This window comes from Elgaria multicarinata, chromosome 9 (genome assembly GCF_023053635.1).
Source record: "Elgaria multicarinata webbii isolate HBS135686 ecotype San Diego chromosome 9, rElgMul1.1.pri, whole genome shotgun sequence".
Lineage (NCBI taxonomy): Eukaryota > Metazoa > Chordata > Lepidosauria > Squamata > Anguidae > Elgaria > Elgaria multicarinata.
Window position 1 is genome coordinate 4369664 of NC_086179.1, and position 27001 is coordinate 4396664.

At 46.9% G+C, this 27001-nt stretch overlaps 2 protein-coding genes across 2 annotated transcripts in view; one reads left to right on the forward strand and one right to left on the reverse strand.

The window, feature by feature from the left end:
- On the forward strand, positions 1-18468 carry MEST (mesoderm specific transcript). The gene is made up of 12 exons (XM_063134629.1): positions 1-78; positions 2452-2606; positions 3436-3515; positions 3608-3685; positions 5903-6039; positions 7936-7994; positions 10857-10897; positions 12880-12950; positions 13173-13274; positions 14982-15058; positions 15262-15325; positions 17792-18468. The coding sequence occupies exons 2-12, from the start codon at positions 2453-2455 to the stop codon at positions 17907-17909; spliced, it is 981 nt and encodes a 326-aa protein (XP_062990699.1). The 5' UTR covers positions 1-78; position 2452; the 3' UTR covers positions 17910-18468.
- Positions 18368-27001, reverse strand: part of COPG2 (COPI coat complex subunit gamma 2) — a 42509-nt gene continuing 33875 nt past the window's right edge. Inside the window, exons 20-24 of the mRNA XM_063134613.1 lie at positions 26485-26656; positions 23610-23707; positions 21619-21757; positions 20878-20976; positions 18368-18875 (exon numbers count right to left, since the gene is read on the reverse strand). Of these exons, the coding sequence (XP_062990683.1) occupies positions 18745-18875; positions 20878-20976; positions 21619-21757; positions 23610-23707; positions 26485-26656 (639 nt within the window). The 3' untranslated portion in view covers positions 18368-18744. The remainder of the gene's footprint in view (positions 18876-20877; positions 20977-21618; positions 21758-23609; positions 23708-26484; positions 26657-27001) is intronic.

A 27001-nucleotide genomic window follows, 5' to 3' on the forward strand; every position in this document is an offset into this window, starting at 1 on the left:
TGCGCCTTCCACCCCCACCCCCGCTTCTGAGCCTTTTCCCAAGGAGCAGCATGGGACGCGCCTGCCTGCAGCCCCCAGGTGAGCCAGTGCGCATGCGCACCCTCCCCAGAGCTGGGGGAGGGGCCCCATTCTTCTCAGGGAGCAGATGTGGTGGGGGAGGGGTTATTTTGAGACCCCCCTCTTTTTTTTTTTTTTTTGGATGGGGGGAGGGAGAAGAAAGAGAAGAAGAAATGTGGGTTTCTTTCTTTTTCTTTCTTTCTTTGCAGCCCTTGGTTTTTTTTGGGGGGGGGGCTTGTTGCATTTCCAGGTGGGGAGGGGGCTTTCCTGAGGCAATATAGGGCAAGTATTTTGCCCCGAGGGGGGGGGAGGTTGGATACACACAAAAAGGAAGAAATCTTGCTTTTTAGAAGGGGTGCCTTATTTTTTTGGGGGGGGGAGAAAAAGGAGAGGTTTAGTCCTTAAAATTTGGCTGGGTTGTTGGGGGGGGGTCTCACTCCTGGAAAATATCTGTGTGGGGAGGGATTTGTCCTTGAGAGGGTGTTGTTACCAGGGGTTAGAATGGGGGACTTTTGTTGTGGGGGAGGAGGAAGGGGGTTTATTCCTTTGGATTTGGGTGGGGAGGGGTCTCATGCCTGGGAATTATTGTGGGGGGGTTTCTCCTTGAGAGGCTGTTGTTCCCAAGGGGTAGAATTGGGGGGCTTTTGTTGGTGGGAGGGGGAGAAGAAGGGGGGTGTTTCTTCATTTATTGGGGTGGGGAGGAGAAGGAGGGGGTTATTCCCTTGAATTTGGGTGTGGGGGAGGGTCTCACGCTTGGGAATTATTGGGGGTGGGGTGGGATTTCTCCTTGGCAAGGTCTTGTTGCATGAGACACTTTTATTATTCCTTGGGGGTTAGAAGAAAGAGCCATGCTTCCTCGTTAGAAGAAGGGATTTTGTATGGCGTGCCTTATTTTGGGGAGGGGAGGCTTATTCCTGAAATGGGGTGGGGGGGATGTCTACACCCACTAAGAGGTATTGGGGGTGGGGGAAAGCTTTGTTTCCCTTGTTTCTATGTGGGTAGAACGGGTAGCCTCAAGGAGAGCAGTAGATCTCCTTGGAGGGAGATCTTTCCCCAGAGAGTTTTTATAGCATTAAGCCTCTGCTTTTTTACTCAAGAGTAAGCCCCACTGAGTTCAATGGGATACACTCCACTGTAGCTGTGCATAGGATTGCAGTCTTAGTCTGGTCGTGGGAAGGATGATGTGGGAGGTTCCCACAGGGAAAAATGTGTGTCCCTTGGTTTGTTGAGGATGGGAGGGGGGTGTACTGAATTCTTAAATGTAGAAATTTTATTTCTGAATAAAATGTAGAAATCGTTCATTAAAGAAAAACACACACCTGAGAAGAGGTGTTCTCTCTATTGCCCCTTTACCCTTCTCAAGGAGTATATGTTACATTGCATGTTTTTAAAAAAAACCAAGCATAGGATGCCCCTGGACTTCCAAAGTGGAAAATTAATGAGGGATAAATTAATCTTCCCTTCACCAGAGAGGTTGGCTTCTAGCTTTTCTTAGCTGGTCTTTGCTGGAGTTGGTTTCTGTTTCCTTACTTACATATTCTGCCCTGAGAAGTACAGAATATGTGCTGTGAAGAAGGAACTGGAATTTCTACTCCAAATAACTCATGGGCCATTCCCAAATCATAACTGGAAGACCATTATCTACTGGGTATCCTAACACAGTCTTCCTGAACTTAGTTCCCTACAGATGTTTTAGACTTCAAGTCCAATCAGCCACAGCCAACATGCCCAAGGTTGTAGTCCAAAACATCTGGAAAGTAGTAGGTTGGAGGAAGCGACTATACACAGTTACCCAAGAGTAAATCCCATTCAATTGAATGGGGCTTGCTTCTAAGTAAGTGTGCCATGAAGTGTGTAATTAAGGCTGCAGCCACAAATACATTCATTAAGAAGTCCCATTCAGTGCACCTGCCTCTTCCAGTTTTTACCCCACAACCACTGGGTTGTTTAGTGGCTAAACAATCCAGTGGTTAACCCATTGTTTGTTGTTGGGTTAACCACTGGGTTGTTTAGCTCCTAATCAACCCAGTAGTCCAGGTTTGGACGTCATGCTCCACTGTCTATGAAGGAGCCAGCCATGAGTTGGGTAAAGCGGAACAGGCGGGTGTGTAACAGGGAGTGTTGCCTGCTTGTGCGTGACAACCCATTGGTGTTTTAACAAATAGCCCCAATGTCAGATTTAATGATCCGAGTGGTTTACTTTCAATTGTTTTGCTTTTATAATACTGGAAGGCAAAGTTATTGTTAAGTGTAAAATGTGTGGTTTATAAACCATACTTCGTGTGTGGTTTGCAACCTTGGAGAACGTTAGAGCAAGGACTGAAGACGAGGACTGCAAGTTTCTCTGCTGTTTATGGACTTGAGTTTGGTTTTTGGTCTGTCTTTCTCTTCTAGAATGAGAGAGTGGTGGATTCAAGTGGGCCTCTTGACTGTGCCGCTCATTGCTGTATACTTGCATATTCCACCCCCGAAGTTATCACCCGCTCTGCACTCATGGAGGTCGTCGGGAAGTTACTTCACATACAAAAAGCAGAACATCTTTTACAGAGGTTTTATTCTTAATTTTTGAAGTTTCTACCCTTACCTTTCTATAGAAAGCTTGAGGCGGCTTATGCTAGAACAGCTACAAAAACAACACAGCCGTGAATAGTAGCCATGACTAAAAGCTGTCCAAAGGCAACGGCAGTCAATTGTATACGAAGAACAATAATTCTGTGGGTGCCTGTTGAAATAAAACTATCTTTGCTCGTCTAAAAGTGAGCCAAATTGGGGGCCACATGTGCTTCTCTTGGGATGGAGCTCAAACTTGCCCAAGACATGGATGACACCATAGCTGCAAGGGCGAGGGCTTCACACACACACCCCCAACATGATGGGGTGCCTGTATCTCTTTACTTCTTTCTATAGAAGTGAGTGGCAGTTGATAAGGCTGTGCTGCGGACAAAATCAGCCCTAACCCTTGACTTTGGACAGTCTGACCTCTTGTGCTGGTCAGGGTACGTGCGTTTGCATAGACACATACAACGCCTAGTGCGCAGGTGCAATGTCCCCTCCTGGCTGCTCAGTCTCCACAATCCCCTATCTCTGCTTTAATAATAATAAGCATTTTGCTAATTAATAATAAATGACACGTAACCATAATTTCAGTGTCTTAATGAAAGCCAGTGGGATACAGTGGTTAGAGTGTTGGACTGGGACAACGGAGACCCAGGTTCAAGTCCCCCCTCTGGGAGACATTGGGCCAGTCATTGATTCTTGGCCTAACCTCCCTCACAGGGTTGTTGTGAGGATAAGATGGAGAGGAGGAAGATGGGCTCCTTGGAGGAAAGGGTGGGATATAAATATAACAGATTAATAGATTTTCTGTTCTTTAATCAGATTCCTCTGGTGCTGTTGGCAGTTCAGACATTGTGGTTCTCTTGCATGGGTTTCCAACCTCCAGTTATGACTGGTACAAGGTAAGGGGACCATAATGTTACATTGGAGGTGGGTGACAGAGAACTTCCTGGTAACTGATAGATATTGTCTCACCTTTTTCTTCTCGCCACAGATTTGGGAAGGGCTGACCCAGCGATTTCACCGAGTGATTGCTTTAGATTTTGTAGGCTTTGGCTTCAGCGACAAACCTGTAAGCAAATCTGTTCATTCATTTATTCATTGCATTTATATCCCGCCTTTTTCCTCCAAGGAACTCAAAGTGGCGTACGTAATCCTCCTCCTCTCCATTTTGATCCTCACAACAACAACCCTGTGAGGTAGATTGGGCTGGGAGTCTGTGACTGGCCCAAAGTCACACAATGGGCTTCCATGGCTGGGTGGGGACTAGAAATTTATTTATTTATTTTATTTATTTATTTATTACATTTCTATACCGCCCAATAGCCGGAGCTCTCTGGGTGGTTCACAAAAATTAAAAACGTTCAAAGTATAAAACAACAGTATTTGATGTTGTGCAGACTTCTACTGTTACTTTCTACTGTTAGTTTTTCCCTACCCTGTGCCTGCTTACCCTTCCCTGTACCTGTTGGCATTCTCTTCCCCTCCTTATTGTTTTACTATGATTTTATTAGATTGTAAGCCTATGCGGCAGGGTCTTGCTATTTACTGTTTTACTCTGTACAGCACCATGTACATTGATGGTGCTATATAAATAAATAATAATAATAATAATAATATAAAACCATAGTATAAAATACAATCTAAAAGCTCAACCAGATAAAAACAGCAGCAGTGCAAAATTACAAATATAAAACACCAAGTTAAAATTTATTTATAGACTGTTAAAATGCTGGGAGAATAAAAACATCTTCACCTGGCGTCTAAAAGCATATAATGTAGGTGCCAAGCAAACCACCTTAGGGAGCTCATTCCACAGCCGGGGTGCCACAGCAGAGAAGGCCCTCCTCCTGGTAGCCACCTGCCTCACTTCCTTTGGCAGGGGCTCGCAGAGAAGGACCCCTGAGGATGACCTTAGGGTCCGGGCAGGTACATATGGGAGGAGGCGTTCCTTCAGATAGCCTGGCCCCAAGCCGTTTAGGGCTTTAAATGTTAATACCAGCACTTTGAATCGGGCCCAGACCTGGACTGGCAGCCAATGAAGCTGGAAAAGGACTGGCGTGATGTGATCTCGTCAGCCAGTCCCTGTTAGTAAACGGGCTGCCCTGTTTTGTACCAGTTGAAGTTTCCGGATGCTATGCTATTTAGTTCTGCCGTTTTAAAATAGAAAACAAACAGGGTGCAGGAAAAAAAATACCAGTTCAAACATATAGTAGAACCAAGTTCTAATTTACCCCTTGATTGAGTTCTTGGCTTTTCTGCAGGCTTTTCCCCATTTTAAGAGACTGAGATGCCTCTCCTAACGCTTCACTACTCGTTGTATGATATATAAAATAGGCTGGTATTCTTGGTTTTTGCTCTCTCCCTTTTGCCTCTGGCCCTACTTCCATTGTAATTTGCTCCCTGCAGCTTTACCATAAAGGAATCCGGCCCTTGGTCTTATCTCAAACTGTGCCAGTTCAGATTGCAGCTGGAGTTGGTTCGCTTTGAGTCCTGCCCCAAAGAAGGCCTTGCGTGTAGAAAGGTGTCATGATCAGGCCTGTTCCCCTTAGTGTGGGGGGAGGAGTTTCAGGCTTTGGAATCAGATTCTGAACCAGAAGAAACAGGACTAGAAATGTCCTGACCCACACAGGAAGCAGGCGGGGAGATTTTCCCAGGCTCTTCTGCAGCTAGGGATGAATCTTCACCGGACTTTATCAGTGAAAATGCTAACATCTCAGAGTCTGTGAGAACTTAGCAATCCTCAGAGGGGAAAAGGGACTTCAGAGTTGGCTGATCCCAGAATCCATTGCAGATTCAAACAGGTGGAGCTAAACGAAGGTGAGAGGCGATCATCTCATCTAGCTTCTCGCCAAAGGCTTCTTCAGAGGAATCCTCCCTGAAATTAAGGGACTCAGAGGGGGGGGGGAACCCTTCCCTTTTGTTGAAAGGACAATTGTCCCGCTTACTTAGCCAAGTTTTAGCCTAGAAGAAAGTTCCTAGTGTTTAAACTCTCTTCATGTGCGGAGAGATGTTTATTTGCTGAATAAAGTTTTGTGGATTACTTGGCAGACCTATTTATTGCTTCGCACTACAGCGGGAGGGGCTTGGAAACCCACGACAAAAGCTAGCATTTTGGGGAATGAGGTTTTGCTTGGCATACCTTTTTTCTGTCTCAACTGAACTTTGACGCATCGAGTGCTGCAGTCCAGGTAAAGCATTACCAGTTGTATAAGTTGGGCCTAAGCGGCTGAGGTCTGTATACGTCTTGGTGCTCTCACCGCAGCGCTGTTCTCCTTTTGCTTTCCAGAGGCCCCATCAGTATTCCATCTTTGAGCAAGCCAGCATTGTGGAAGGGCTGCTCAGCCACTTGGGTCTCCTGAACCAACGGATCAACCTTCTGTCTCACGACTACGGGGATACGGTCGCACAGGAGCTGCTCCACAGGTTACTGCGAAGTACTGCGGCTCTGAAGGGTTTGAGATGGGTATCAGCCTTCCCCAATCTGATGCCCTACAGAAATCTCAGCTGCATGCAGGGTTTATCTAGGTGCCTTTGGTGCAAAGGAGTCTTTGTTGTGTAACATGGTTATTCATGTCACTGTGTGTGGGTGATTGAAGAGTTAGGGTGTGTCTGGAGTTGCAAGGAAAGGCTCTTAGTCCAAAGAGGTGAAGCTTGAAAAAGAGGAACAGGAAGCTCCAGTGTAGAGAGGGAATCATAGAATAGTGGAGTTGGAAGGGGCCTGTAAGGCCATCCAGTCCAACCCCCTGCTCAATGCAGGAATCCACCTTAAAGCATACCTGAAAGATGGCTGTCCAGCTGCCTCTTGAAGGCCTCTAGGGTGGGAGAAACCACGACCTCCCTAGGTAATTGGTTTCATTGTCGTACTGCTCTAACAGGAAGTTTTTCCTGTTGTCCAGCTGGGGGTGTAGTTTGGTCTGAGGTTTTGCCCTGAAAATTCTCTGCATTTTTTGCCGCTGGAGTTTGTAAGTGAATAACCGGTATATTTTTTATCAGGTGAGCAGGCTGCTTATTGCAAGGGGCAGAAAATTTGGAGGAGTATCCCTAATTCATAGTGTTTTAATATGTGTTACGGCCTTAGAAACTGGCTGTTGCTTGCTAGCCTGCCTTCCTCCTCTTCCTTTCTCTTTCGTTACCAGCTGAGCTGTTGTAATATCAGGTAGCTGTTTCACAATAAAAAAATGTTGTTGAACAGGTGCAACAGACCCAGTGGCTCTGACTTGGTATCAGCCAGGACCATAAAAATGGTATAGGAATTTATATTGGCATTATATTTATATAGCTGGCCTATATAAATTGGCATCATCTTCCTTCCATTGTTACATGGTCCATTTCTACATTTACACCTGCACTACCCTTTATTCTAGGGCTCTACAAACGGGAGTGCAGGAAATGTACATTTTTACCATCTTGGGAATCCTTGTAAAAAGTTGGGAAGGACTAAAAGGGCCATTTGGTGTGGGATGGGGTACAGGATCTCGGGCTCCGTGGCCAAATGCAGCCCTCCAGGGTTCCCCAGATGTCCCTACGCCTTTCTCCCAACCCCCAGGTGTGAAACCCAGCTTTTGTGAAACCTTTTCCCCCGTTCCAAAAGATTGACATACATCTCCTTGGGCTTAGTTATGGCAGTAAAGCGCTTCAAGCTAAAACTGGCCGCTAATTTTCTCTTCATCCCTTTTTCCTCACCTCATTGCTCCAGCCCTTGTCACCCTTGGTTTTGAACCTGGGCAGGCCCATCTAATACAGATGGGTAAGAAAATTGCAAACTGGCCTTGGAGTTACTATTCTGGTTCTGATGGAAGGTTGATTTAGTAGTCGTATTATTCTTTTTCCCAGCGAGATGCCATTGAGAGGGTCACAAGCAGGACATGATAGCCGTGGCCCCTTCCATACTCCTTCTCTCCAGTATGTGGGTCTTACCTGCCTCTGAAATTGGAGGGTCCATTAAACAATTTTTTATTTTGCATTTTTATACCGCCCAATAGCCGAAGCTCTCTGGGCGGTTCACAATATCCATACCAGACACTCAGCTCTTCCCCCATAGTTCCTCCTGTAATTGATTTAGGTGTTTATAAAGACGATACATGTGGTGGTGAGCAGTTGTAGAAAGAAAGGAAGAAAAACACTCTGCCTTCATGCTGGTGTAAAGAACAGCCCAGTCGCCCTGTGAAGCCAGGGGTAACAACAGTGAAATTATATATTTAAGGATTGCAATGGCAGTGTGTAGTCAGTGCAGGCACAGGCCTAAATCACATTGGTCAACACAAATCCGTTCTGTGTGTTCTTAGTTTAGCTCTGCCTTACCCTGTTCTCTGTTCTCAGGTATGAGCACAACAAAACGGGATGCGTTCTCATCAATAGTCTGTGTCTTTCAAATGGAGGTAAGGCGTTTATTGCCAAGAGCTTTCACATTCTTTTCTTAAAAGAACAGATGCTGGATCAGACCAAAAAGTCCATGTAGCCCAGTGTAGCAGACTATGTTTATGCTGTAACGTATTTGTTTACGCCTTAAAAGCTTGATGCATAATAAAACCTCCCAATAAAACATCATTGTGCAAAAATAGAACGATAAAACAATAATTAAAATACTTTTTTTTTTTAAAAAAAAAAGGCAACTACAAAGACTCACTACACAATTCAAACAATTATTGCTATCAAATGTTTGCAGCAATAAAATGCTTGATGTGATAAAAAACAGTTGACATCCAATTAAAACCATTAAAAGCTAAAACAAACTTTAAAGCGATAGCGACAGTTAAATCCAGCTAAAACCATTAAATGCTGAAACGGACTGCAGAGTTCAGGACACAATGGTTTCCCACTATGCCAATTGGAACTGGCCCTTGAAGCCCCAGCCTCACCCAAACTTTTAGCACAAAGTCTAGCCTTCCTAGTGCAACAGGCCCCAAACGGGCTCTGAATGGCTGACCGAAGCCACTGCCTTGGCCTTTTGGGTCTTACATAGCAGGCTGGGCCCCGCCTCTGGAGAAGGACTTCCGCTGTTTGCTGGATTGTAGGTGGCTAGTCCCACAGGTAGAGCAGGTCTCTTGCCACCTTCCCCAATCCTGTAACATATTTGTTAGTCATAGAATCATAGAAAAGCAGAGTTGGGAGGGGCCTACAAGGCCATCGAGTCCAACCCCCTGCTAAGTGCAGGAATCCACCCTAAAGCATCCCTGACAGAGGGTTGTCCAGCTGCCTCTCGAAGGCCTCTAGTGTGGGAGAGGCCACAACCTCCCTTGGTCACTGATTCCATTGTCGTACTGCTCTAACAGTCAGGATGTTTTTCCTGATGTCCAACTGGAATCTGGCTTCCTGTAACTTGAGCCCTCAATCCTCCCACTCTGGGAGGATCGAGAAGAGATCCTGGCCCTCCTCTGTGTGACAACCTTTCAAGTATTTGAAGAGTGCTCTCATGGCTCCCCTCAATCTTCTCTTCTCCAGGCTAAACATGCCCAGTTCTTTCAGTCTCTCTTCATAGGGCTTTGTTTCCAGACCCCTGATCATCCTGGTTGTCTTTAAGGTTCCACAAGGCTCTCTTATGACTTTGCTATAACAGACTTGACATGGCCACCCCTCTGGAAACCATTTCAGACAACAGCCAACCAGATCTCTCTGAGAAACCCACAAGCAGGGAGGAAGGTGAGAACCAGTCCCTGTGGCCTACAAGGCCATCGAGTCCAACCCCCTGCTAAGTGCAGGAATCCACCCTAAAGCATCCCTGACAGAGGGTTGTCCAGCTGCCTCTTGAAGGCCTCTAGTGTGGGAGAGCCCACAACCTCCCTAGGTAACTGATTCCATTGTCGTAATGCTCTAACAGGAAGTTTTTCCATCTAGTCCAGTACCGTTTCCAACAGAGGCCAGCTAGACGGCTCTGCGGAAACCCGCAAGAAGACAGCAGACTTCTCCTGCTGTTGCCTTGAGCAACTGTGATTTATAGGTATACTGCCTCTGAACATGGAGGCTCCATGTAGCCGTGGCACATACCCTGTCCCACTCCATGAATTTGTCTCATCCCCTCTGAAGTCACTTTAGATAGTGGCCATCACTGCATCTTGTGGCAGTGAATCCCCTACATTAATGATGCAGTGTGTGAAGGAGGATTTTCTCTTGTCTGTCCTCTGTCTACTGTTCATCAGTTTCATTTGCTGACCCCACATTCTAATATTATAGGGAGAAAAACATAATTGTAAAAATCTCTTGTCTTGTCCCGTCCCAGCTGCCTTTCCCCCAAACTAAAGAACCACTATAGAGCATGTTATCTGTCCAAATTGAGGCCACTGCCCCTGAGAAATGCTTTCATTGAATTGAGGTTTCAAGTGATGCCAACTGCAGTGCTGGATGGACGCTACCGCAAGGTACCATTTGAATCGAGATTATGTATCTGTGGTCAACAACAAGTGGAAGACATAGCACACTATATGTTAACTTGCCCTCTGTATAGGGACCCAAGAGAGAGACTCCTGAAACCGCTACTGCTGACATATGGAGGCATGAATGCCCAAGCAGAAACAGTTCTCTTCCTCCTTCGTGATACCAACAGTTACGTCACTCATAAAGTGGCCCTGTTTGCACTGGCAGCGAAAAAGATTAGGAAGAGAGAACTTGATAAAATTGCTATAAACTGCCACGGAGACTCAAAGTGCTGAGCGAAATGAGAGCTTTAGTCATATTAAATTAAACTTGTCTGTATGGCTCTCGGTTATTTTAAACTGTTGTGTACTTTTATAGTTGTATGTTTTTCTATGGATGTATTTGTCATGGTCTTCGGCTAGCACAATAAACTGATGATTGATTGAACTAAAGAACCCCAAACTCTTGTTACCGTTCCACGTTGGGTATGTGCTCTGACTTCTCAATCGCTTTTGTGAGGCTGTGTCTGTTTTGGCGAAAGTTACGTTCTAGTTGTAAATTTGGGTTTCCTCGGTACTGGATTTTAGGCACAGCATATATGTAGACATAGGTACAAAGAAAGCCTCCTTCTACTGAATCAAGCCATTTGTCCATTTAGGCTACTGTTGTCTGTGCTAATCTGACTAGAGATGCATGGGATTGAACCCGGGGCTTCTGGCATACAAGCCCCGTGCCCTATTACTGTGCTCTTCCACAATTTGGGGCTTAAACATGTTTGCTCAGAATCAGCATGTGACTCCCTGGATAAAAAGCTGCTTTGACGGCATGCAGAAGAGTTACGATGGCATTGTTACTTTCATCCACCCCCACCTCTCTCTTTGAAATCACAGGTATTTTCCCAGAAACTCACCATCCCAGGTTCATCCAGAAGGTGAGCGGCTTTCTTCTTGGGGAAACACAGCAAAAGTATTTTATCAATGCTATTCTAGTCAAGAATCTGATAGGAACGTACATTCTCCTCTATTCTTTTCATTTTTGGGTTGTCAAACAGCAAAAATGAAATCCAGCTCTCTCTCTAGATCAGCCTTCCTCAACCTGGGGCGCTCCAGATGTGTTGGACTACAACTCCCAGAATGCCCCAGCCAGCTGGCTGGGGCATTCTGGGAGTTGTAGTCCAACACATCTGGAGCGCCCCAGGTTGAGGAAGGCTGATCTAGATTATGACTGGAAACTGGCACAGAATTTTATATCCTCCAGTGATCAGGGTTTGATTTTTAAAAAAGCAAAGGTAGTGAAAGCACTAGAAAAAAGGTTATTGGGCGGGTGGGAGAAGGTCGGAGTAGATTCTGAGGGGCAAGCTCAGTTTCACATATTAAACGTCCCCCCCAAATATATTTTTCACATTAAGTTTCTAGTCTTAAATATATTTACTCATAAGAAACTTACAATAATTTCAAGTAACATTCAAGTATGTATGTTTAGGCTTGCAGCCTTAATTAAAATTCTGATTTAGGTTTTTTATTTAGCTGTAGTTTGTTGGTGCTGCTAAAAATGCAAGTCCTTTTTTTCCTAAATAAAGACAATAACAGAGAGCCAGTGTGGCATAGTGGCTAGAGTGTCGGACTGGGAGTTGGGAGATCCGGGTTCTAGTCCCCACTTGGCCACGGAAACCCACTGGGTGACTTTCAGCCAGTCACAGACTCTCAGCCCCAGCCTACCTCGCAGGGTTGTTGTTAGGATAAAATGGAGAGGGGGAAGATTATATACGCTGCCTTGGGTTCCTTAAGGAGGAAAAAAGGCGGGATATAAATACAATAATATTGTTTTTATTGCATTTTATCTTGTACACAGCTCCAAAATTTTGAATGGGGAGCGGTATATAAATATTGTAAATAAATAAATAATAAAAGTAAAAGTAGGCCTTGCTCGGGAGGATTTTGCTTTAACAGCCTGAGCAGGGGGTTGGACTTGATGGCCTTATAGGCCCCTTCCAATGCTGCTATTCTATGATTCTTCTGGTACTTGATCTATGGGTGATTTGCAATAGATCATAGAATAGCAGAGTTGGAAGGGGCCTACAAGGCCATCGAGTCCAACCCCCTGCTCAATGTAGGAATCCACCCTAAAGCATCCCTGACAGATGGTTGTCCAGCTGCCTCTTGAAGGCCTCTAGTGTGGGAGAGCCCACAAGCTCACCAGGCAACTGATTCCATTGTCGTACTGCTCTAATAGTCAGGAAGGTTTTCCTGATGTCCAGCTGGAATCTGGCTTCCTTTAACTGGAGTCCGTTATTCCGTGTCCTGCACTCTGGGAGGATCGAGAAGAGATCAAATCAGCAAGTATTTGACTCTCAGTTGTTTAACAATAGCAGCAACAAAATGAACCCACCCATCCCCAAAAACATACTTGTGGTGACTAGTTGTGGGGTTTTGTAAGGATGGGCGGGCCATGAGCTCCATTCAATTCTGGTACTGAAAATGAATCCCTGGGCTCAAAATCCTTTCATTCTAAGTGTGTGTGTGTGTGTGTTTTTGTCCCTGGCTCCAGTTAGTGGATCTCAAAATTCGAGTAAAAAACAGAATCTTAAAATTTGCGCATTCTTGCTGTATTCGACCCCGGCCTAGTTAGAGGACTGTTTGCTTCTTAGTCGTACTGCATTCAGACGCTTGGAGACCCTGAATTCCAAAGCTTCAGAACCTCCCAGCCTCTGGGAGTGAAGCTGCTAAGACAATGACCTGAATCTGGTGGAGGAAATCTTGAACTACGAGTGTTGGAAGAACTGCAGCTGCTCTGTCAGCTGAAATCCCCCCCCTCCGTGTTTTCTCAGGAAGACTGTAACAAGTAGCTTGTTAAAAGAAAGAAAGAAAAAGGTTTGTTTAGACAAGTAATTTCTCCTGTTTCTTTTCTTTAAAGATTCTCAAAGATGGTGGCCTGCTGTCACCCATTATGACCAGGTTATTGAACTACTTCTTCTTTGCCAGAGGGTGAGTTCGCATTTTGAATCCTTGAATTCATACTATTCCAGAACTGGAGGTTTCAAATGGGGTCGTTATAGGCCTCTCCGAGATGAGGGAAAAGGAACAATGAGAATTGCAATCCAGTTTGAAGAACCCCTCCTACGGCGCATCCGTTTTAACGCTAACCTTGTGGACAGGACTTGATGCGCTTCTCTAGTGATGCTTCCTTCTGTTCTTGGAATCTTCCAGGCTTGCAGCTGTCTTTGGCCCTTACACTCAGCCCTCGGAGGCTGAGTACTGGGACATGTGGACAGCAGTCCGGACAAACGATGGAAACCTGGTGGTTGACAGGTAAGGGACCCCAGACCAAAAATGTCAAGGTCATGGACGCTTCGGGATCTGCTGCTTAAGAGTCGTTGCAGAGCTAAGCAAACTGTAAGCAAGGAGTAGCCATTCCATTCCGTGAATGATCCTTGGGGTTGTATCCAGTGCTGTAGCCTAACTTAAGTCCCATTCGTGTCAGCGAATCTACTCTTTAAGTCGGACTAACACTGGATGCAACCATCAACCTCTGGGGTAGAGGTTGTTTTCTTTTTGAGTAAGGGACATTTTGATAGCTGTGCATTGCAGTCGATTGTGACTTGGGCTGCATAAAGTGCTTTTTTCTCTCTCTCCAAAGCGCTTCTTAAAAGGACAGGGATAAACCTGGCTTTGGTAGTTTATGCTCTGGTAACCTCCAAGTTACACTGCCAGCCCATCTGTATATATTCGTGGCTGCCTTAAAAACCAGCGTCGTTATTTCTTCGTGTGAAAGCGAGTTTCTAGGCTTGTGCTTTCGTTAAACTAGTTGCATAATTAATATTTATGCCCTGTTTACTCCGCCATCTTGAGTAGAACACAGACCTTAGTGTTACCTGTGCAATTAGGTCGTTAAGGGTCTCGGACATTCCGGCCTGTGACTCCTTTCAGAGCAGTGTAGGAGGTCTGGCACCTGGGCTATCCTCTTTCAGTGATCAGGCTTTGCTTTGTGTTGGAGGCTGCAAACTATCAGCTCTGCCAGGTTCTGTTACTGTTACCTGGAATAACCCGTAGAGGTGAGTTCAGTTAAAGAATCGGATGAAAAGCCGGTCAAGAGGCACCAACTAAGCGGTCCAGTGAGTACCTCCCAGAAATACGGGGGGTGTCTTGGCTGAGCCTTGGCTCCCCTTCCCAAACATCCTTACTCAGGATACTCTGACCCCTCTCACTTACCTCACCCCCAAATGATGCACGTTGTGGGCTCAATGGTCACTGCTGCACTTGGACCCAGCGTCAATCCTCAGCCTCTCCAAGCAAGCTGGGAAAGACTCCTGTCTGGAACCCTGGCAAGCCACTGCCTGTTGGCGTAACTGTGAGCAATATTGAGCTCAGTGTCTGACTTCATATAAAGCAGCTTTCAGTGTCCCATTTCGCTCGTGCGTGGTGTGGGCCCTTGGGAAGCAGTTGTGCCTTACCTACTCCGCGCTGGAAGGAATGAGAGATCCAGGATGCAGGGAATCCTCTCTCCATGCCCCAGAAAGCCAGGTAGTTTGGGTGATGCCCAGCAATTATTGCTACAAACTGTACCTTGATAGGGAGGCTCTGCTTATGTCTGTTCTGACTCACGGCCACTTTCCAGGTGGTATTTTCCCAAATGTGCAACTACGAGTAGCTGGCAAAGCACAGGGTTGCTCTCTGAACTTCCCCAACCTGGTGCCTTCGAGAGGTTTGGGGTTAGAACTCCCATTAGCCCTTGCCAGCTATCAGGGATGATGGAAGTTGTAGTCCAAAATATCCAGAGGGCAGCAGATTGGGGAAAGGCAATTGGGTGGGATTGCCACAACTAAGGCACAAGTTTTGAGAAATGCCTGCTGTGTGTGTGTGTGTGTGTGTGTGTGTGTGTGTGTGTGTGTGTGTGTGTGTATATATGTTCGTTCATCTGAGCCGGAGGCATTCCTGAAGGCGATTCCTCTGCCAGGATGACTGGCGCTTCTGCCCTGGCCTCTGAATAGGTTTTCATTGATGGTCTTTGCTCTTCAGCATTTTACAGTACATCAACCAACGGAAGCAGCACAGAGACCGCTGGGTTGGAGCTCTGACGTCTACTTCTGTTCCCTGTGAGTAGGAAAAGCCTCCCTGGGGAGCGAGACTGAGGGGTTATAACTTCATCTCCGGATGCAGGGAAGAGCCTGGATGCATCTTGAAGTTTGGTGGGCAGGTGTTTGCGTGTGGAGTAGCGTTGGAGCCTGTGCCCTGGATGCGAACGAGGATTCTCCCATTTCCCTACAATTTATTGACGCTCTTCTTTCCTCTCTTACAGTGCATCTGATTTATGGGCCGCTGGACCCAGTGAATCCATACCCAGAGTTTCTTCTGCTCTACAAGTAAGCTTGTTGTGGCCATAATGTCATCAAATATTGTCTCAGGGTTCCACAAATAAATGTCACTTCATCTCTTCCTCTGTGGAGCTGCAGCGAATCAGAGCCTTTGCACATGAGCGAGGATCTCTTGATACACACTGGGTGGATGGGTGTTGTCCATCTGTATGTCCCCACCCAAGATGCTCCTTACCTTGCTGCATGAGGCAGAAATTTAGCTTCTACCTTCAGTGCTTTGCAGGGTGGGGAAAAGCAGGCCCCTCTTGAATGCCTGCCTGTGCGAAGTACAAAGCGCTGTCACTTCTTTTGCAAGACAAGCTGATATTTAGTTGTAACACTTATATCACTGCTTTTCTTCCAGCTTCTAAGGGACCGAGGAACAGTTGAGGCCTGATTCAGAGACCTATGTGACAAGGAGAGTCAATTAAGAGAGGACTGGAATCTGGCTTCCTTTAGCTTGAGCCCGTTATTCCGTGTCCTTAAAAGGTTGTCCCGCAGAGGAGGGCCAGGATCTCTTCTCGATCCTCCCAGAGTGCAGGACACGGAATAACGGGCTCAAGTTACAGGAAGCCAGATTCCGGCTGGACATCAGGAAAAACTTCCTGTTAGAGCAGTACGACAATGGAATCAGTTACCCAGGGAGGTGGTGGGCTCTCCCACACTAGAGGCCTTCAAGAGGCAGCTGGACAACCATCTGTCAGGGATGCTTTAGGGTGGATTCCTGCATTGAGCAGGGGGTTGGACTCGATGGCCTTGTAGGCCCCTTCCAACTCTGCTATTCTATGATTTGGCCAAGGTGAAATGCACCAATCCATGTGTGACCTCCCTCTTTTAGTGAGGACATTGAATCCTTTCACTCTGTATTCCGGGGGTGGGCAGAAGGTAGACCGGTAGCCAAGTTGCAAGAGATCAAAATTCTAGTTCATCCACTAACCCATAGATCAGCCCATCACAATGTGGACTACTGTGGCCCACAAGCAAGCAGTGGGTGCACTGTAATAAGAAGTTTCCCCGAACAAACAGCCGGAAAGGACTCCAGTCAGAGGTACAGTGCCAAAAGACGGCCAGACCAGAACGCCAGAGTCTCCTGCCCATTGGACCTAGAGTGGAATCCCCCAATAGAGCAATCTGTTAGATGTTGAGCAAAACCCTGTCCTCGGAGGGCTGATATAGGTGTAGACAGAAGCAACGCTGCTGTCCTTGGATGTGCTGCTTCAGATGGGGCTTGATGAAAGCTTGTTCTCAATTTAAATGTCCCGAGAGAACAACTTTGGGCTGTTTCCAAGGTTAGTCCTACGGTAGATCCATTGAAATGAGTGTGGTGTAGTGGCTAGAGTGTTGGACTGGGAGTCAGGAGATCCGGGTTCTAGTCCCCGCTCAGCGACTTTGGCCAGTCACAGATTCTCAGCCTAACCCACTTCACGGTTGTTGTTGTGAGGATAAAATGGAGAGGAGGAGGATTATGTACTCCGCCTTGGAGGAAAGGAAGGCGGGATATAAATGCAATAATAAATAAATAACATCAGATACAACACTTTTAGTCTTGTTCCTGTTCTGTTGTGTGTGGTTCTCAATCAAACGGGCAATATAGCTCCGACAATCCTAAGCAGTCCAGGAAGGACTGTACCATATGCAATTCCTCATTTGAAAAGGAGAGGAGTCCTCTTAAAAGTAAATGCTGCCCAACATGACATGGGCTAGAAAGAGCCCTTCTGGACTTAGACAAGCTGCAGCCTCAGGAGAGCAGCCGCCGTGTTCTTCATGCAGATTGTCCTTGAGCCAGCAACTTGCGTCCTTCGCGCTCTACGTGGGGCTGCCTTTGAAGAGTGTTCGGAAACTCCAGCTGGTTCAAAGAGCTGCAGCCAGATTGTTGACCCGGGCTAGTTACAGGGAGCAGACAACTCCCCTGTTAAAACAGCTCCACTGGCTTCCAGTCTGTTTCCGGGCACAATTCAAAGTGCTGGTTATGACCTATAAAGCCCTATATGGCTCGGGTCCAGGTTATCTGAAAGACCGTCTTCTCACTTATGAGCCTGCCCATGCTTTGAGATCTTCTGGAGAAGCCCTTCTTTCAGTCCCACCATCTTCACAGGCGTGCTTGGTGGGAACATGGGGGAGGGCCTTCTCGGTGGCTGCTCTGGAACTCTCTTCCCGGGGAAGCTAGGCTGGCTCCCTCCTTGATGGGCTTTCAGAAGCAGGCTAAAACTTGTTTGTTCCAGCAGGCCTTTGGAGAATAATCTGGCCCTCCATCTATGTTAATGATTTATAATTTTGTTGTGTATTTTAAATGTTTATGGTTTTGTTTCCCCCCCATGTATATTTTAAACTTTGTAAGGCCGCCTTGAGGCCCAGCATTGGGCAAAAGGCGGGATACAAATAATAAAATAGTAATAGTAATAATAATAATAATAATTAATATGTCCCCACAACACTGGTGTGTGTGGTGTTCTAAGAGTCATCGTCTTTCCGCAGGCGAGTGCTTCCCATGTCAACGGTGGCTGTGCTGGATGACCACATCAGTCACTATCCACAGCTGGAAGACCCCCTGGGCTTCTTGAACGCCTACTTGAACTTCATCAACTCATTCTGAGCCACACGCAGGATGAGGGAAGGGACGGTGCTTCATCTCCAAGACATTTTTTTTTTACACTCAAGAGGGCTAGACTGCGGACTTGGAACTCCTGACAAAATCTGCTCTATGCAACAAGTCACCAATGAGTGCAGTCTCTGCCTCCGTGAGCAAACCTATAGAAGCCTGGCACACTCTTGTATGCAGAGACCGAGCCAGCATCCTGGGGGAAAGGGAGGAGGACAAAAGTAATAAAATAATGAATCGGTTTTCTCTCCTTCCACCCACCGGCAACCCTGCAATGGTGATCCCCGAAGCAACCCTCAAAGTGTGGAAGTTTGGGCTTACACAGTTGCACCCACCCCTTGCAGGCTGTTGTTGGTGTGACAGGTTCATCTACGTCCAGGTAACAGGCGGGTGTGTTTGTGTGTGCAGGGGGAGAAGTGTCACATGAAATACTGCAGTATTGTTCAGGCAGCTACTACGGAATGTGTTTTATTAACTGCACCAGTTAAAACAGACGTCAATGCTGGAAACGGACCCTGTTTATTTTCTGCTAATAAAAATCAATTCAAGAAAAGTTTCGCTCTTTTTTTTTTTTTTAGAAAAAGAAAAAAAAAAGGCAATCCTCTACCCACTGCCCTGATTCTACTGGCAGCACGGAGACAATAATTTATACAGGAATGTAGAGGTGGAGCTGGTGTCTGGCTGTAGCTCAGCTCCAGTGCCGTGGAAGAGACGAAGCCAGGCCGTTACCACAAGAATCCACTGATCAAGAGAAAAGGCGCGGGGTGGGTGGAGAGACGAAACATGCAGTGTTGTAGATCCCGGGAGCCCCTTTGAACCATTACGACTCTTAACCAACAGAAGCCAAGATGACGTCCACCGGCGTCTCCACGATGCTCCGGACCGTCACCTGCATGGTCACGCCATCACCCAGGGCGAGCCTGGACCTCACCAGCACATCTAAGCCGCCTCTGTACACACCTGAGGGGGAAGACAGTGGAAGTCAACTGCTGTGGCTCAGAACTGCCCCCATCCCACCACATATGGAAAAGGCCAAAGCTACAGTTGCCCGAGCAAGGAATAAAACCTCCTGAGAGGGAGGATTAGAGAAACGCTGCACCCTGCAAGAGCAGTGTCAGAGGGTGAGAACATAGTAGCAGAAGGCTTATTCTTCGAGGAATACCTGTCCCGTTTTGCCCCATTTTATTTTAAAACTGAAGCTTGGAGCCGTGTAGACGTGCAGAACATTTCGAAACTTCAAAAAAGTTCAAAGCGTGAGGTTTTAAGAGCAATTAATTTCTTCCGTGCCAAACAGGCAGGGCGTCCTCTCCGGCAGCGGGATGGCAAGACAGCCCTGCTTGGCCAATCAGGTGCGGCACAAAGGCAAGGCCCCAGGCGCAGCTGCACAATTGCTGCCTGCAGGGAGGGGGCAAGACGGAGGCAGTCAACTGGGGCATGGAGCATCGGGCTGCAGGAAAATTTCAGAGAGGGGATTCACTATGCACGAGCCACGTTTGCTTTATCCGTGAGCCCCTCTGAAGGGAGGGGCAAAAAAGCAGGAAAGGAACCGGATCGCTGGCGCCCAGGGCTTTACCCTAGTGTTATCTGTAACACCTGCAATTATCTAGGTGCTTACAGAGATTAAGAAAGAGGATCGTCCCTGAACACAGGGAGGGGGGAGCAAAGAGGAAAACAAGCCGATTTAAGAAGCACTTCTTAAAAAGTTACAAGGGTTGCAAAATTGTTATTTATTTATTATTAATTTATTACATGTCTATACCGCCCAATAGCCGGAGCTCTCTGGGCGGTTCACAAAAATTAAAAACATTCCAAGTATAAAACAACAGTATAAAACCATACTATAAAATACAAGATAAAAGCTCAACCAGATAAAAACAGCAGCAATGCAAAATTACAAATTTAAAACACCAAGTAAAAATTTATTTATAGGCTGTTAAAATGCTGGGAGAATAAAAAGGTCTTCACCTGGAGTCTAAAAGCATATAATGTAGGTGCCAAGCGAACCTCCTTAGGGAGCTCATTCCATAGTAGAGAAGGCCCTCCTCCTGGTAGCCACCTGCCTCACTTCCTTTGGCAGGAGCTCGTGGAGAAGGACCCCCTGAGGATGACTGTAGGGTCCAGGCAGGTATATACGGGAGGAGGCGTTCCTTCAGATAACCTGGCCCCAAGCCGTTTAGGGCTTTAAATGTTAATACCAGCACTTTGAATCGGGCCGGGACCTGGACTGGCAGCCAATGAAGTTGTAAAAGGACTGGCGTATTGTGATCTCGCCGGCCAGTCCCTGTTAGTAAACGTGCTTCCCTGTTTTGTACCAGTTGAAGCTTCTGGACCGTTTTCAAAGGCAGCCCCACGTATAACGCATTGCAGTAATCCAAACGAGAGGTTATCAGAGCATGGATAACTGTAGCTAGGCTATCTCTGTCCAGATAAGGACGCAGCTGGTATATCAGCCTAAGCTGATAAAAGGTGCTCTTTGCCACTGAGTTCACCTGTGCCTCAAGTGACAGTTCTGTTCTAGTGACCAGCTGGAATGGTGGCTGGGCAACTTCAACTCCGATTTTGGGACTTCATTATACATTTAAGGAGAGTCCATTCCCTGTGCCTAGTGTAACCGAGACAATAAATAGTTCAGGCTACAGCCAAAAATACTTAGATTCTAACTAGTTATAACCTCAGTGCATTGGTTCTTCACTCAAAAGCCTTTAAGAGCAGATAGGGCAAGGATTTAGACAGATGTGATCCCTTCATACAGAAAGAGTCACTTAGATGCTCTGTACTGAAAGACTATATTGAAGGATATCTGCCCCCGAAGATGAGAATGAATACAGTTCCCTCCTGACAAAGGACCTCGCACTAGGTTCTCGGGACAGGATTTGGGGAGTCAATTCTTTTGCTAGGGCACAATTTCAGCTACGGGAAGCTCAGGTATCATCACTAAACTGCCTCCTTGACAGATTCTTACCAGCCAGGTAGAGGGTGTGGGAATTCTTGTTCTCTGACACTTTATCTGATCTCTCGCACGGCTGCATGCCCAGGAACTTCACAATGTTGTTGACAGCTTCTACATTCAGAGAGGGGTTCAAAAAGAGCTGGGCTTAATCCTGCATCGCCTCAAGGGTATGGTCAGCTCCAAAGTGGAAAGAAAGGTGATCATGGGATTTAGAATCATAGAATAGCAGAGTTGGAAGGGGCCTACAAGGCCATCCAGTCCAACCCCCTGCTCAATGCAGGAATCCACCCCTAAAGCATCCCTGGCAGGTGGTTGTCCAGCTGCCTCTTGAAGGCCTCTAGTGTGGGAGAGCCCACAAGCTCACCAGGCAACTGATTCCATTGTCGTACTGCTCTAACAGTCAAGAAGTTTTTCCTGATGTCCAGCTGGACATTTAGGAGACAGCAGCCAGTCACCTTGGTAAGGGTGGGATGTCTGGCTTGCTACTGGCAATGGGAGATACAGGATCCCCCCTCTGCCCACTTCAGCTAAAGGGTAGCCTTATTTTTCTATATCTTAGGTACCAGAAGGTACATCAGTGCTTGAAGTCGAATCTAGAAAGCCTGAACCCCCAAATCTTTAGAAGACACTGTTGTTTTCTCTCCCCGCACCCGCCAGGACAGCATTTTTAAAAACCAGTCTAGCAAACTTGTGTCTCCCACCTTCCTTGGAAGTCATTCCCACTAAAAACAGAAGACGTTGCCATCATCTTACCATCCAAGGTCTTGATGGTACTGAGAGCGAAGGTCTCCTCTTTCTCGTAGTCATCCCCCACTTCCTCCCAGGCAGCTGCGAAGTTGGGCTTCAGAACTTTCTGCATGTGGTCGGAGAGCGTGAGCTCCAGGTCTTCCAGCTGAAATGCAAATGGATGTCAGCACTTGGGCGTGTGAAGCGCTCTCAAGCGGATAGCTGGACGGCGAAGGAAGGTAAGCACACCTGAGCCCTGATGAGCCACGTCTGCTGCCATGTACAAGACAAAGGCCCGCAAGCACCAACCGGCCCCGCAACCAAGGGAGTAACTCCTTATCTCATTCCCTTGCCTCCAACATGGGTTCTTCCCCCTCCTCCCCCAAGGGGAAAATGGAGGAAGTTGTATAATGGCATCAGGGGATCCTGGCCCTTTGCCGCCATATTTGTTCACTGCCCACACATGTAGTAGGTAAAATTCAAGTTATCAAAATGGCTGAAATTTCTTTAACAGAAAATATCACATCCTGATGCATTTCAAGTAAAGGCACTTTATATTATTTAAGGAATTTATATGCCACCTTTCTGCATTGTGCTACCAAACTAGCATACATACATATATGTGTTTTCAGCGCTGGGCTGAAAACAACAGAATGAAATTTAATAGGGATCAATGCCAAGTTCTACATTTAGGAAATAGAAACCAAAGGCACAGTTACAAGATGGGGGATACTTGGCTCAGCAATACTACAAACGAGAAGGATCTTGGAATTGTTGTAGGTCGCAAGCTGAATATGAGCCAACAGTGCGATATGGCTGCAAGAAAGGCAAATGCTATTTTGGGCTGCATTAATAGAAGTAGAGCTTCCAAATCGCGTGAGGTACTGGTTCCTCTCTATTCAGCCTTGGTTAGGCCTCATCTAGAGTTTTGCGTCCAGTTCTGGGCTCCACAATTCAAGAAGGACGCAGACAAGCTGGGGCATGTTCAGAGGAGGGCAACAAGGATGATCAGGGGTCTGGAAACAAAGCCCTATGAAGAGAGACTGAAAGAACTGGGCATGTTTAGCCTGAAGAAGAGAAGATTGAGGGGAGACATGACAGCACTCTTCAAATACTTAAAAGGTTGTCACACAGAGGAGGGCCAGGATCTCTTCTCGATCCTCCCAGAGTGCAGGACACGGAATAACGGGCTCAAGTTAAAGGAAGCCAGATTCCAGCTGGACATCAGGAAAAACTTCCTGACTGTTAGAGCAGTACGACAATGGAACTAGTTCCCTAGGGAGGCTGTGGGCTCTCCCACACTAGAGGCCTTCAAGAGGCAGCTGGGCAACCCTCTGTCAGGGATGCTTTAGGGTGGATTCCTGCATTGAGCAGCGGGTTGGACTTGTGGCCTTGTAGGCCTCTTCCAACTCTGGTATTCTATGATTCTATGATATATAATTTGCCACAGCAACACAAACCCTTCAAATCCATATAAAAACCCATCAGCGAAAATTAAGCACAAACAGCAAGTGAAACACAAAGAAGTATGACAGCTCTCAAAGGCGGAAGGGAACAGAATGGCCGTACGGCTTGTTTATGGAATGGAGAAACACCCACCAAAGAGCAATCCAGTGCTACAGCTACACAAATCTGCCTGGTGTGGAGGCCAACCAGTTTTCCAAATAAGTTAGAACTTGAAGCAGGGCCTCCCCAGCAGATCTTAAACTTTGGGAGATTCAGATGGGAAGAGGTGCTCACCCCTGAAACAGAGCTTTGGCTATTGGGCGGTATAAAAATGCAATCAATAAATAAATCAACAGACAAATAAATAAATAAATAAAAAGAGTGTTGAAGGAGGAATGTCAGTCTTCATAACACACAGCAGTAGATTCTGGACTTATCTGAAAGCACTGTTAACACAGTTTTTGGGAAAGGTTCCCCCCCACCCCGGTATAGATGGCATGACCGCTGTATATTATCTCTGGATTGCCGTTTGAGGGTTTAAACAGCTTTTTAACACAACTCTCTGGACTTACCACGTATTCATCATCGTAACCATCATCGTCCGGCACTCCAGTGTTGGGGTCACAGTCCCGGACAGTGAACTTCATTGTACAGCTAAAAGTGCAAGCGACTGGGGTGGGAGAAATAAGGCATAAAGCAGGACTTGTTAAGAGGGAGTGAAGGTGGCCTGAAAAATGCCCACCCCTTCTCGCGCAAGGACAAAGTCAGAAAGAGACACCTCTAGATATTTTAAGTCCTAAAATACTTAAAAGGGTGTCACACAGAGGAGGACCAGGATCTCTTCTCGATCCTCCCAGAGTGCAGGACACGGAATAATGGGCTCAAGTTACAGGAAGCCAGATTCCGGCTGGACATCAGGAAAAACTTCCTGACTGTTAGAGCAGTATGACAATGCAACCCATGACCTAGGGAAGTTGTGGGCTCTCCCACACTAGAGGCCTTCAAGAGGCAGCTGGACAACCCTCTGTCAGGGATGCTTTAGGGTGGATTCCTGCACTGAGCAGGGGGTTGGACTCGATGGCCTTAGAGGCCCCTTCCAACTCTGCTATTCTATGATTCTAAAATCTTGAGGCATCGACGTTTGGTCCATATTACGCTGTGTCTTTCAACTAGTGACCCACAAGGAATCGGCTTTGTGCCAAGCCACAAATACGTGGCTGCTATTCCTGGGCATGGATCTCCACAACTCCTATCGTGCCAAGCGCTTTGACAGTGATCCCCTTGACAGGATATTTACTTGTGTGTGTTGAAAAGCATCACTACGTAGCAAGAGACCCAAGTGAGGAAGATAACAGCCTTGCATACACCCTGGCGAGAGGAGCCGGGTGAGGTTGGATCTAACTACGGTTATCCACGCTCTGGTAATCATTTGTCTAAATTACGGCAATGCCTTTTGTGTGGGGCCGCCTTTGAAAATAGTCCAGAAACTTCAGCTGGTCCAAAATAGGGTAACGTGACTGTTAACTGGGACTGGACAATATGGTCCTAATATGCCAGTGCTTTATGATCTGCCCTGGCTGCCGGTCCTTTTTTGAGCCCAAGTCAAAGTATTAACCTACGAAACAACTTGGGGGCAGGTTTCTCTCCTTCCTATCTCTCCTCTCTCATCTCACACTATTGCCCCGCTCGTGTTCTTCGCTCCTCTGATGCCGTGTTTCTCGCCTGCCCAAGGGTCTCTACTTCCCTTGCTCGGCTTCGTCCATTTTCTTCTGCTGCCCCTTACGCCTGGAACGCTCTTCCAGAACATTTGAGAACTACAAGTTCAACCGCAGCTTTTAAAGCTCAGCTAAAAACTTTTCTTTTTCCTAAAGCTTTTAAAACTTGATTTTGTTCTGACTTTATACTGTTAGTTTTACCCTACCCAGTGCCTGTTTACCCTACCCTGTGCCTGTTTGCTTTCTCTTCCCCTCCTTATTGTTTTATTATGGTTTTATTAGAATGTAAGCCTATGCGGCAGGGTCTTGCTATTTACTGTTTTACTCTGTACAGCACCATGTACATTGATGGTGCTATATAAATAAATAAATAAATAAATAAATAAATAATAATAATGATGATGTTACCTGAAGGACCATCTCCTTCCATATATACCTGCCCGTACCCTAAGACCAACATCAGAGGCCCTTCTTTAGCTGCCCCCCACTGAACGAGATGAGATAGAAGGCTACTAAGGAGAAGGCCTTTTCAGTGGTGGCACTCCGGTTGTGCAATGACCACCCCAGAGCAGCTCACCTGGCACTACACTGTAGTGTTTTAGTCGCCAGCTGAATTGCATTTTTAGATCTTTGCACTGCTGCTAGCTCTTATATAGCTTCCTTGGTTTTATTCTGTTTTAAATGTATGGTTTTTATATTAGGTTTCATTACATTGTAATCTAAGCTTTTAGGTTTGTTTTGCGAGCTGCACAGAGAGCTTTGGCTAATGGGCGGTATAAATTGTAATTAAGTAAATAAACAAATAGGGGGGGAATGCCTTAAAATACACAAAGAAGCTGCCTGAAACAGCTGCTCCATGAGGGAGGTGAAGCAAAGAGAGACCCAACAGGAGAAAACCAAGCGTCAAACTGTTCTACGCATCCTTGGCCCTCTTGTGAAAGCGAAGCCTGGCTCTTCAGGTTAATAGCCAAAGAAAAAGATCCCCCCACCCTTAATTTATAAGAGCCTCGTGTGGCGCAGAGCGGTAAAGCAGCAGTTTCTGCAGCTGAAACTCTCCCCACGGCCTGAGTTCGATCCCAGCGGAAGCTGGTTTCAGGCAGCCGGCTCGGGTGGACTCAGCCTTCCGTCCTCCGGAGGTCGATCAAATGAGTACCCAGTTAGCTGGGGGAAAGGGAATCACGGCTAGGGAAGGCAACGGCAAACCACCCCGCTCTAAGGCCTGCCAAGAAAACGTCAGCGAAAGCTGGCGTCCCTCCAAGAGGCAGTAATGACTCAGTGCTTGCACGAGAGGTTCCTTTCCTTTTCCTTCCACTCTTAATTTACTTTTTGTTTTCCTGTAGGCCCTTTACAGATCTACGTAAAGAACAAAGCAGAAATGGAAAAGACGAAAAGGGCAGACGGGGAGTGGGGAGAATGTCGAGAGCTAGCCCAGGCACTCGTGACTCCCATACAGCTGGCTGGCTGGCCGGCCTGCTCTACGGGCCCCTCTGAATGTAAGAAGAGCCCTGATGCTGGATCAGACCAAGGGTCCATCTAGTCCAGCACTCTGTTCACACAGGGGCCGACCAACAAAGCAGGACATGGTGCAACAGCACCCCCCCCCATGTTCCCCAGCAACTGGTGCACACAGGCTTACTGCCTTGAATACTGGAGGTAGCACACAGCCATCAGGGCTAGTAGCCATGGAGAGCCCATGGAGAGCAAACGCCTTGTCCCTTTCCACCACCAGTACCTGCCGTGGGGTCGTCCAGGGGCAGCCGGACCAGTGTGTAGCACATGCCAGGCTGGTTGTAGGAGAGACTGGGGGCTGGGATGCAGCGGAGGACGTCGTACGCTTCTGATGGCTCCATCTGCACGGTCACCTTTTCCAGTAATTGGTCATTGAGGGTGTTTGTGCAATCAAACTAGAAGAGAGAGGCAGACGGAGAACTCAACAGCTGCGGGTTTTCTGTCCGGTTTGGATTTCGATCCAGCCCTTTCTGCAGGGTTTAGGCAGGACAGATCACACCCTTTTAAAAGCAATAACCACTCGCAACGCACATCATATCCCCCAGAAATCAACCTGAATTCAAACGCTACGTCAGCAACCTCCCAGTGAATAGACTGCCCAAAAAGCTGCCCGGCTTCCTCACACCGCCACAAAAACATGGCTGAAAGGGACCGGGCAAAGCAGCAGCGACAGTCCATCGCTGCAAGTCAGGAGAACCGAGTCTGTTCTAGCTGGAAGGGCAAAACGTGGTGGCGTCTCC